The sequence below is a fragment of the Drosophila grimshawi genome, unplaced genomic scaffold (assembly GCF_018153295.1).
Source record: "Drosophila grimshawi isolate 15287-2541.00 unplaced genomic scaffold, ASM1815329v1 contig_848, whole genome shotgun sequence".
NCBI classification, from domain to species: Eukaryota; Metazoa; Arthropoda; class Insecta; order Diptera; family Drosophilidae; genus Drosophila; species Drosophila grimshawi.
This window is the reverse complement of record NW_025063692.1, coordinates 5114332-5126414: the sequence shown is the minus strand read 5'-3', so window position 1 is coordinate 5126414 and position 12083 is coordinate 5114332. Positions and strand designations below refer to the sequence as shown.

The window sequence follows — 12083 nt, the reverse complement described above, 5'->3', positions numbered from 1 at the left end:
TTTAAGGCATGTCCGACATTTCTTAATTAGTGAATATACCATGCCCGACTTACTTTCTGTATAAGCACATTGATTTCAAATGCTACAGAGCAAACATCAAAGTGGCCCTTTTGGTCTCTGTTTTTCACGCGGAGAGGAAGTTTCTTTAGTTGGGCAAAAGGACAGTGGCGGGGTAAGACACTGCCTGGATAAAAGGGCGTTATGCATATATATTTAAAAGACATTACGAAGAATCTCCAACCCCATATATATAATAAATTTATATACATTTATTATTGATAATTAATGGTCGAATATCAAAAGTCGAACCGATCTAGCCGATTGTTTACTTATATACGAACTGATCCCCTTTAAAATGAAACTTGGATTAAACTTAGGATATCTCCTTCACTTTGCCGAAAAAATGTACAATTTTTTTGCTTCATCATCAGCATATTCTCAAAAATCTTCTTTTGCTATAAGTATTATTATGCTTCTTAAATTTGGACAAGTATCATCCATATCCTATATAAACCTCTATAGAAACAATCGATCGGTTTTTTTAATTTATTTAGATGTCAGCATTGGGTATGTAATCTTCAACGTGTCTGAGATAGCCGTTTATGAACACATATTAATTAGCAATATATTTATGATTTAGTGAATCAACTTTAAGATAATTATTGGGCTTAAAAAATATTATAAACTTTTTGAGTTTCCTTTTTTGGTTAAGAATTCGTTTGGTTATAGAATTTACACAGAAAACTAATTACCTTCTTTAGGTTCTCGTAATACTTGTTTCATTTGAGTTGCATTTATGTATCCAACAATAAAAATGCTACTTATGAATATTGACAATTAATGTTGCATAACAATAAACATACATATAAAACAAAATTTGACCTTAGATAAAATACTGTGATACTAAATTTTACTAGCACTTCCAGCATAGCTGCATTTTATCCATTCTAAAATATTATAAGTTGAAAGTTACACTAAAAAGAAACAACTAAATACAATAGAGCGTTAGCAGCTAGCCAAATTATAAAGAGTTGTTAAATATTGGTTTAAATTACTTTTTGACTAAAGATTTTGACATACTTGAATTGGAAAAATTAGCCATTCATATAATTTTGTAGGAATAGGTTTTCTCTTCAAAATTGGTTGCGAGGTGTGTTAAAGTAAAATATATATGTATGTATGTATGTTATATATAAATGCTCAGCAACGGTTAAATAGAACTTGTGTATATATTGTACGCTTTCACACCACATATATTAAGTTCTGAAATGTCTTAAGAATCAAAATCAAATATGGATGTAGAAATCGATTATAACTCGTTATAAATATAAGCTTATACATATGTAATGGAAAGCTTACCTATATATTATTGTCAAATAATATTATCCATAAAAAATTCTTGGAAAATTTGATAACAATTTCCGTGTTTAATATCATTAGAATTAGTTTAATTTAAAGTCATATGGTCTGCGTATACATGTATACGTAAACATAACTATAAATAAATTAATAGTCGATGAACTACCCCTAATTCCAATTATTTTCAATGTTCTCAATTCCGAGGTCGACACTTATAAAATGGGTATAATACGTTTTATAAAAATGATCTAAATAGAGACAAAACATCATTTACAGAAATTTAACCAAATATCGTAGATCAGCATCAACAGTTGACCTAGTCCAGCTCGTATAGCATAGTACATATATACATACGGAAATTAAGCTCACTAAAAGTTTTTGATAGAACCGTAAACTTCTCAAAAAATTATTAAGAACAACGTCTACCGTAGTACATGTATTTTTTCGCATATCATCTCTATATCTTGAAAATTGCATCATGATTGGTTATAAGCATAATTGTTATACAAATAAGTATTTTTTATGTGAAGGGATTTATTTGATTTGGATACAGGGTATCAACGGAATTCCTTGTTTTATTTTTAGACAGATGCAATTTGTGAAAAACTTCCTAACATGAAACGATATCTTTCCCTAAACGTTGACATATTAAAAATAAAAAAAAATTATCACTTTCAAAGTTTCAAATTAATAAAAACTATTTTTGGAAGCACTGATGTGCAAAATAAAACAGTAAGATTGAAGTTATATAGATACTTTTGAAGACAAAAAGTATGCTGATGAACCATATCTATCAAATTTTCAACATTCAATAACTAAGCTTTAAACTGTACATTTAAAAACTTTGAAAAGATTAGTCATATTTCTTCCGGCAATTGCCTATATACAGGCAATATATAACTTGAAGCCGGTCAATTTTGATCGAGAATTATATGTAAGAGATTTCTGCACCAATCAGGAACGTAAGCTCACATGATAACAAAAGCCACATACACTAATTTACTTCCAGAGCATTTAAGTTCTTATATGTATATGCAAATGCATGTGTCAACATTCAAGTAAGCTATCTTTACAAAACCGTATAAAAAATGTTATAGGGCGAATAAATTCGTAATCTATATTTTAATAAAGTTACATATTTTTAACAACGAAACTTACAATAAAAAAGCTGCATATAAAATTGTATATCAATATATAATGAATCACATAAAAGACGATAACATATTGTAGGCAGATATGTATGTACAGCTAGTTTGCACTTGTTGTTAAAGTTTGGTTAATGCCAATCTACGTATTAAAAATTAATAGAGTGAAGTTAATAGTGTGCCTATTATATAGGTGATTCAATTTTACATAATGAATAAAAGATAGATGAACAAGAGATCAGCTTTTATGAACGTCTAAGATCGATAACAAAACCAAACCGATATGTGCTACGGTTAATTGTATCTAGTGCCATACGTAAAGCTGTACTCTGTTTAATAGCTTTGCTTAGCTTGCCTAATTGAGTATTGCCTGTCAACTATATATAATGTAATAACTATATACATACACATATATCATCGAAAATGTTGATAATATTATTTATTAATAACGTTTCTACTGATTCTGTTAGTTTTCAATTAAAAATAATTAATGCCAAATAATAAGACACACAAAATTCATTTTTTTCGTTCTCCGTTCCAAAATGTAACAAGAGAGAACGTTGCAGTCGGGCGTAATAACAAAGACCAAAGAAGGGTGAAATTATGGAGAAGGTTCCTACAAATCTTCCCTCCAAGCTAGGCCTTTATCATTTTTGGGAGCGGGAGTGGGTGTGGTCCAACATATTTTTAAAAAATATTTTTTGGGTGGTGTTACGAGTAAAATACCTTTCAAATTTGATGACTCTATCTTTCAAATTGTGTGAGATATATGGTCGTATCGATTTACACTTACAGGTGTCTCGATTTAGGCAGGCGGAGTGGGCGTGGCCATTCAATTTTTATCGATTTCTTAGGGGAGTTACCAGTAACATGCTCTCAAAATATGGTGCCTAGCTTACAAATTGTGGAAGACATGTGCATTTCCGATTTCTATAGTCAAATTTCCTGGGCGCAGCGGGTGTGGTCTGATAATTTATATGCCGATCCTCGGAGTAGGTTACCAGCAAGTTACTTTCCAATCTATCTTTAAAATTATGTCGATTTATACCTTCCGAAATATCGGCATTTGCGATTATGGGCGCAGTTATGGGCGTAGCTTTAAAAATATGTTATCTCTGTTGATCTGTTCCTCTGTCGCTCTGAAAGGCGGCTACCAGTAATATACCTACCAAATTTAACGGCTCTAACTCAGAAACTGAGGAAGATATAGCCACTTAAAATGTGTAGGGATGGGAGGGGGCGGCGGAGGTGGGCGTGCTACATGACGGTCTTTGAAGGACATCGCCAACAACTTACCAACTAAATTTAGTGACTGTAGCCTTAGCGAATATCGATTTTATCGATTTCCCTAGTGGACGTAACGCTCCAATTTTTACACTTTGTCTGACGCGGGCACAGACCAGAAAGTGTTCCAAGTCTTCCAAGTTCAGACAGCATGCGGACATTGCACGAAACCAATATAATATGATACCTTTGGTATCAAGGTATAAAAAGGCCATTGCAATATTATATATATATATATATATATATATATATATATATATATATATGCAAATTAAATTAAATATAGATTAAATAGTCTTCTAAGAATCATAGTTTAAATTAACTACTGACTCTATATTTACTGTTTTATGTTTAATGTTTTGTGTTTTTATTCATAACAGGTGTAGAGCTTTTGTAAACAAACATATTGCAATAAATTATAATACTTATCTTTGCATTATTATTTAAAAGTCAAAGTTATGAGTGTATTAGAAATTTATTTTGCTTAACTTTTCACAAGTACCATTGTGTATCTTTAAAAAGTAAACAACTCTTTAATGGAATGGATTTTAATTTCATTGGGGAAAAAATGCTATAATATTAATAAAAAGTACACTGCGAAAAATGAAAACTTTTAAAAAACAGGTAAAGTATTTCTTCAATTCTAGATTTGAGTTTGAAACCGAAAGGATTAAAATAAAAAAAATATATTTTAACTAAATTGCAGTTTCATAAAATGAGTCTTCAGTTCAATTAACATTATTTTCCCTGCCCATGGTCAACATTCCCCAAACTATTTTATTTGAATAATCCGAAAAATGCTTAAAGGCTTTACAAAAAATTAATAAAAATGGCAAACATAATTATTAATAAATATTATTATCACTCCCACCCACTTTCAACAGCATCCCTCTAAGTGCGTTGAATTGGATTTCAAATATTGTCGTCGAATATGTGAATTCGAAATTCCCATTGCTGTTGTAATAGTTTCAATAATAAATACTAACAAAAGAAGAGTCAAACAGTAAGGCTAAAAATAATTTAATAAAAAAAAAAACATGGAAAATACATTTGTAAATTTGAATCCAGCACAACCTAATGAGCCTTGGCCTTGTATGTTACTTTCCACACTTCAAATAGACAAATCGTGGAATGAAAGCGATAAAAAATCGCCAGTGGCATCGAAATATGTGTGATAATCGTCCATCCCCAAACGCCGAAAAACTCAAGGTGCGATTCACGAAACACCGCTCTTCCTTTGATAAGCGTGTTGACAAACCAGATGGCAATATTTGCGACCAAAAGGAAGGTAATAATCTCGCGGCCGGGTTTTCGTCGGACCTGTTTTGATCCCTTGCAGCGTCGATGGCTAGCATGTAGTATAAACATAGTCTGCAGAGATGTCTGCACCACACCAAACACCTCCGCGATAATGCCTTCAACTCGATCCGGTACGGTGTCCCATTTAGCAAAGTAGCTGCCAAGTATGCTGAACATTCCATACAAGTAGACGCCTGTCTGGGCCACTACCAGCAGGAGATTATCCAAATCCATTGAATGGTGTTCGTCGCTCGTATCTTTTACAAACTTTAGATCACGCATTAGAATCATGCCTGTCACGAAACAATTAAGATAATATATGTAGTTGGTTGATTTTGTTAATATACAGACCGGTTATTATTGCGGATGCGCACATAAAGTACATGAATGTTTCCCAGAGTGTAACTTCCTGGGTTGCGATGAGTTCGTAGCCGGGTTGCGTATACAATACAAAGTACATAATCATTGAGATTATGGTCATAACAATAATAAGTATACCGAAAAACAGACCCTTGTGCGATTGGGAGCAATCGACAGAGAAGTGATGTGCCGGCTTCTGCGCAACTGGCTTCACCGAGTTTTTACGTGTCTTGTCTATATCCGGTATAGACTTAACGGTTTTCCACATCTCGAATAAAATAACTGCACAAATGAGCGAGTATTCAATTGTGCACGGAAATAGAAACGGAGACAGCTGTTGAACCAAAGCACCCATGATTGTTGTACGGGAACATCCAGTAAATGGGGCATAAGTCGGTTCTGGTAGTACTGTGGTATTACCAACCGTCGCCGTCAAATTTACTAATATCTTGTGAAGCGGTGAAGTGGATTGGTTGGCTTGCATAGTTGATACAGTCTGATGGGGATTATGCAAATGTAAGGAATCATTAAGAGCCGACCAATCGGGACCGCCATGTGTACCGTTATGTAAGATCGGATCTTGGCCCGCATCGTGGTGGCCAATATGAAATATTTCGTGCTTTGTTTCCTCGACCAGTACGTATAACCATTCACACAGGTTGGTGGCCACCATGTGCATAAGTCCGAATCGCGAGGTAACCTTATGACGTGCCATATCCATATACGTGGTGTTGAGAAAGATGAACTGTACCTGTGCAATGCACAAGACCATGCGGCAGATAGGAGTGATGGCTACAAAGACGTCGTGACATCCCGGATGACCATTCAGTTCAAAGAATTGACCAAATTCCAAGCCCGAATACACCATTGTACCAATTGCGAAGGCAATAGCACCTACGCGTAGGTAGAAACTTCCGAAGTGAGTCACTTTGTGCTTTAGGTGTATATTGCTATTCTTCTCATCTAAAACAATCAAGAATTAAAACAGATTGTCAAGCTTAATACGTAAATAATGACGGCCTTTTCCAGTTTCACAGCTTCAAATTTTCAACATTAATCTATAAACCTTTGCACATTTTTATCATAACTATTTTACTAATTTTTATTGGGTTAAGTTTATAGGAAGGCTATTTAAGCTATGCCATTGCAGACATCTGTCCATCTTCTGACAACTGACATCAATTTCATTATAAATTAAAAAAACAAAAACCATTTGTATAAATTATGGTTGCAGTTATTTAAATATCTATTGATACAATATGATATCTTTACTATGTACAAAACCTTTGGCCATTAAGCAAATTTAAGTCAAGTCATATTGGTGTGTGCACTGCCATATTGACGCACTCAACATTTTAAGTTGGGCTGACGTATGTGGAATCTCTTAATTGGTGAGTATCAAATACACCACTCTTACATACAAGTGTATTTTTATTCTTTAAATAAAATCTTTCACATTAAAAAAAATTAATATTTGAAGCAAAAGTGAAACGGGAAATATATATTTAAAATGTAGAAATTATTATTGGACTTACGAAAATCCTTGAGTGCATTAAAAAGCGATCGATTTCGAAACGCACTTATGTAAACAAATATCACAAATAATATGCTACCGGCATATAAATAAACATAAAATCCTTGATAAACATATGTCGGTATTTGATCTGAAATGACTTCAGTAATAGGTAGGCATACACCTAAGAGCACTAGTAGCTTGCAGTAAGTGGCAGACAATGCCGAGCTGATGGCATCGCTATAAAAATGAGAAACAAATGTATCTTGCATCATCTTAGGTTAGGCTAAGGACTTTCTTACTTGCCCGTTCGTCGGTTCTTTTCTTTCTGTTGCTTGGCCTGAAAGCTTTTTGCACCGCTGTCATAGTTGGCACTCGAACCATTGCGAGCACTGGTAGATCCGCTTTGAAAATTGATAGTCGCCGTACTGCCATTAACCGTTCCATGTGGATTTCTTAGTTGGAAAAGATAAAAGAAAAAGAAAATGAGAAAGATAGCGACTTCTTAACTTAATTAGTTAATAATATTTAACAGGCGTACGTATATGTAAATAATGTAAAGACCAGCTATACCCTGAATTTTTGGAGTTGCGTGGATGAAGAAAATTACTGGGATCCTTGCGTCCAGCACCAGGGGGTCGCTGGGTGAGGATCTCTTGCAGAAGTATTGAAGGGCGGCGGGACACTTGGAGTGTGCAAGCTGAGTCATCACGATGCATACCAATGGTTGGCAGTGGTAAAAGTGTCTGCCGCTGCTGGCTACTTGGATCCATCAGCTCCAAATTAGTCTGCGATTTCGCTAGCGGCGATATTGGGTGTGACATAATTGGTATGTTATGATGACCGCAGTGATCACATGCGGTACGAGCGTACCGTTTTATAGAGTTCGAGGTAGCGGCAATCGATGAACTAAAGTTGAGTGGCGTTTCCAGCGCCGTTGACGGAGTTAGGCGAGAGAAGGATATCGATTTTTTCGGCCTTATTGCAATAAATTGACAACTGTCGTTAAGTATTTGATTGCTGACGTAAGATCGGGTGTGAATTCAACAATTTTCGTGAAAACTTCGGAATGCAGTTGCGCGCACACACAACTATTGTAGAAGCACAGTAGACACGCTGGGAAATCCCCAGCTCTGTTCAACTTCAAATTTTAACATCAACTAACATTGCCGTAACAAACTTCTGGTTATTGTCAACTATGAACGCGGTTTTTCGTCGACTAATTCAAAAGATGGATGTGGCCTCACTGGTCAGTATGTATTATCTTGAGTTGCTGATTGGTTTTTGATTGATTTTGTCAATTAATTTTTTTTGTGTCTGGCTTTGCAATGATTGCACGTTCATAACGGAGTTAGCATTGGTAGGACTGAAGCACACCTAATTAGCCAATTTAAGACCAGCACACGAGCGGTGAACTCTACAAAGCTATCACCGACTGATAACACAACAAATAAGTAAGTCTGTATCCATCAATACCATGTTGAATGTCTGTAGCTTTTGTTGTTCAAATCAAAGTTATGTCATATAATATATTCCAATTTTACAATTAGCGTTTCGCCACTTATCAATTATTATTGTTATTAACAAAAAAAAGTGGCAAATTGTATATCTTTTGGAATTTCTGTAGCTGCACATATATAAAGATTTGCGAAAAATGTATGAGGTCCATTAGTCGAGCAGTTTACTTTACTAAAGCAGTGAGTAAATCATGTTTTCTTTTAATGAAATGAGCAATTTGATAATTACGCTACTCTTTATTTTCCGTTTTGTATCTACACTCAGAGAAAAAACCGCCCCGAAATTTAGTAATTATGTAAAACGTTTCTATATTTGAAATCTTAAAATCCACTAATGTTCAATAAGAAAAATAGCTAACAAAACCCCCAATATAAGAATTATATATGTATGTTTGCACATAGAAACCAACAGCAAGAAATTAGGCGCATTTTTACAAATATTAGAAAAATCCGTGCTAAAATTTGGAAATGCAGACCCTGAACCCCTTGAATTCATCTAGTATATAACTGTTATCTTAATATACCTGCGGGCCTATATATATTCTGATTTTTACAACTCCTTTCATTTTTTTTATTATAATATCAAAGCTCAGTGGACTTTTTCAAAAGGGCGAATCATAATTCGACGTGCAGTTTATTTTTATACATATAATGTACATATGTACATATGTACATAAATATGCGTGATGCTTATAAAAAGCAAAACTTTCCGTGCTAATTTTACACTAATCAGCTTTGTATGCGATTAACGGAGAGCAGCTAAGTGAAATATCAAATATAATTCTGTGCTGAAGTAGCAGAAGCTCCGGTGAAAACAGTTCAAGGTATAAATAAATACTTATGAATCGATGTAAGTGTTATGTACGCCTACATATTATGCTCAATTGTTGCTATTGGAAGGAAGTTTGTTGCATTTTCGGTGGCAACTAATAGTTATATATTTCTGCTATATTTCACTCAGTTTTAGAGCTAGAATCTCCAAATTTGTAATAAATAATAACCAGAAAGAACGACCACCTTAGACCCGCAGCTGACTGATATACCCTTGCTGACCGGAGTCCATCAGCGATCATATGAATTGCATTATTTATTAAATTTAGCGATTGCTGCTATGGAAGCAATATTAAGATATATGTTAATAGTTCTTTCCCGTATAGCTCTGTGGGGAGTAACACATCTCGCGATTCGAATTGCAGTGAAAAAGCCTTTTCAAATTAAATTATATGAATTTATTAACAATCAAAAATGTGCGCTGGAATTAAGAAACAAAAACTATGTTTTTTAGAACGACACAACCATACATAAAAAAAAAAACTTTCTGAATAATGAGGTGAGTTATGCTTGGCGCTAAAACCATAATTTAGCCGCTGTCATAAATAAATAACATACACGAACTACAGAAATGAATTTAATTGAATTTCAATAAGGGCTAAAAATAACTTGCTGGCTCATATTAACCATGCCGTTATCGGTAGTTGCGTTGTCTAAGTAACAAGCAGCAACAATATATATTTTGTTATTGTAGTAAATATTTTTATAGATATCAAATCAAAATAAATAGTGTAAAATAAACACATTATTTAAAACACACTCATCACACATTCACACACACACACACACACTTTAAAGGTATTTGATGGTTTGGTTCTTTAAAATGTGTGTGATTTGAATTTGATAACAATAAAATGTATTCATTAACTTTGAGTAGAAAACACAAACTTTTTGGCACGCGCCACATCATCTCTGTAATGAACGCGTTGCTTTGTCTTCCACAATAAAATCGGCTCTTCATAAAAGCCATTTATGTTTAAGTTAGTTAGCGACATAATAAAATGTTGTTGGGGTAAGATTCAAAGAGCAGACTCGAAACCAATCATTGGTGTGAAATGGTTGACTATTGTAATGACTTGACTCCGCGACTCTGTAGCTGATTTTCCTTTGTACAGCTATACATCAGTAAGTTCTCTATGACACTGAATGCTTCAAATATTTGTGGCAGTAACTTAAGCTGGCAGACAACGTTTGAGTAGTTGATTAGCGATTTTGTGCTTTCTTTGTCTGCCGCTGTTAACACACAGATTAACACAATTTTCAATATAAGACCAACACATTTGGGACTGGGTACTGAAAAATAACACTTGAAACTTGTGCAACAAATTTAGTTTTAACAAGACAGAACTTTTGTAGTCGGGCGTAATCGACTGCGAAATACTTTGATACCATAAGTATAACAAAGATCGTTATAGGTGTAGCCAAGAAGTACTGTCCAAGCTTGCCTGTCAAATTGCGGCATATACATATAAGCTAGTAACGTTCCGTCCAAGTTTTACAACTGCAGTTCTTAACTTGCGGCAGATATAGGCATCTGGGAATTTTTTGGAGGCGGAATCGGAGTACGATCTTAGTAATCTACAGTGTTATAATTGACAGTAGATATTTTTATTTTATTGATTTAGGAACTAATACGCAAAACAGACATTCAGTCTGAAGCGAGTATAATAATAATAAATATTTGTTTCCACACTTTATGGCAAAATTTTAAAATTCGTTAATATTTTTTTCATTTGATGTTATATACTCGTATATATAAATAATGTTGTTTGAACTAATTAAAATTATGTGTGCTAGGCAACTAGCATTCTAATATTATTTTTATAAGTAAAATGTTGACTAAAAAAAATCAATTATTCTTACCTAAATGTGACAGATGGCATTCGTTCGTATTTAATCAAGATGTTCGGCTCAATCATTAATTCAAGTCAGAAAATGTTTTTAAAATAAATTTGGTCTTTATAAAGTAATCACAAAACAAAAACAGTTCTTTTTTCAAGGTGGGAAATAAAAGTGTAGGCGCCACTGCTGTTGTAAGAAAACTAAAAAATAAATGTCTTTCGCACTTACTTCTTATCGCTTTGGTTAGATAGTGGTCAGAGTTGTGTATAACTCGTCATATAGTATGTGTAATTTGTTTTTTAGTTAATGCATGGGTATTAACTTGGGTTTCCGATGTTCGCGGCTGTTGTCAGTGACAAATGGTAATGGTTATTTATATATTATTATATATTTGTGCATATATCCTCTGTGCTATTAGAAACTCTTATTTTAATATCAAAAATTGTAATGTCTAACTTACAATGAGAGTAATTTAATACATTCAAATTCTATAGTATTTCATACATATGTTTGTACTTTAATTTCATTACACACTTTTACAAGTTCTGTAGCTATATGTATGGATGACCTATATATTTGTAAAATAGTGTTTCAGGTTAGAATTTTTTTTTTTTTTAATAAAGCTTAGCATTTACATTTTTTAGAAAAATATTCCTTGGTAATAGAAAATATTATCTAAGAACCGTAAACGCTTTCGAGCTCTTAGGCCGATTTTCTTGCTTTTAGAGCGACTTGTTTTTTGAGTGTAGATACAGCTCATTTCATATTTGGGTACGATAAGGCCTTAGGGCTTAGGTTTCATATTCTACCATTACTTTCATTATTTACTTGATAACTAAGCGATTTCATTTCAATGTTTGTATTTGAATACACTCAGAAAAAATCAATCTAAATTTTAGAATTTGGCGGCAAGGGTAACCCAGCATATTATAT

The 12083-nt window shown here is 33.6% G+C and overlaps 1 protein-coding gene across 5 annotated transcripts; it reads right to left on the bottom strand.

The window, feature by feature from the left end:
- Nucleotides 1-4798: 4798 nt before the first annotated feature.
- On the bottom strand, nt 4799-11352 carry LOC6566304 (proton channel OtopLc). Of its 5 annotated transcripts, none has more exons than XM_001991987.3 (6): nt 10197-10430; nt 7534-7980; nt 7263-7415; nt 6983-7200; nt 5439-6410; nt 4799-5380 (listed from the first exon to the last, which is right to left on the bottom strand). In XM_001991987.3, exons 1-6 carry the CDS (start codon nt 10301-10303, stop codon nt 4863-4865), a joined length of 2415 nt encoding a protein of 804 aa, XP_001992023.1. In that variant the 5' UTR covers nt 10304-10430; the 3' UTR covers nt 4799-4862. The 5 variants fall into 5 exon arrangements, with proteins under 5 accessions (XP_001992023.1, XP_032594871.1, XP_032594873.1 ...); XM_032738980.2 differs by having other exon boundaries at nt 7534-7938; XM_032738982.2 differs by having other exon boundaries at nt 7534-7869.
- Between the last annotated feature and the right edge of the window lie 731 nt (nt 11353-12083).

What these genes read in the sequence shown, in the direction of transcription:
- LOC6566304 (XM_001991987.3), bottom strand. Translation starts at nt 10,303, where the DNA reads ATGTCGCTAACTAACTTAAACATAAATGGCTTTTATGAAGAGCCGATT. An exon ending in CGCAACTCCAAAAATTCAGG is followed by an intron (nt 7,416 to 7,533) that starts GTATAGCTGGTC and finishes TTTCCAACTAAG; the next exon opens with AAATCCACATGGAACGGTTA. An exon ending in TAATGCACTCAAGGATTTTC is followed by an intron (nt 6,411 to 6,982) that starts GTAAGTCCAATA and finishes TGATTGTTTTAG; the next exon opens with ATGAGAAGAATAGCAATATA.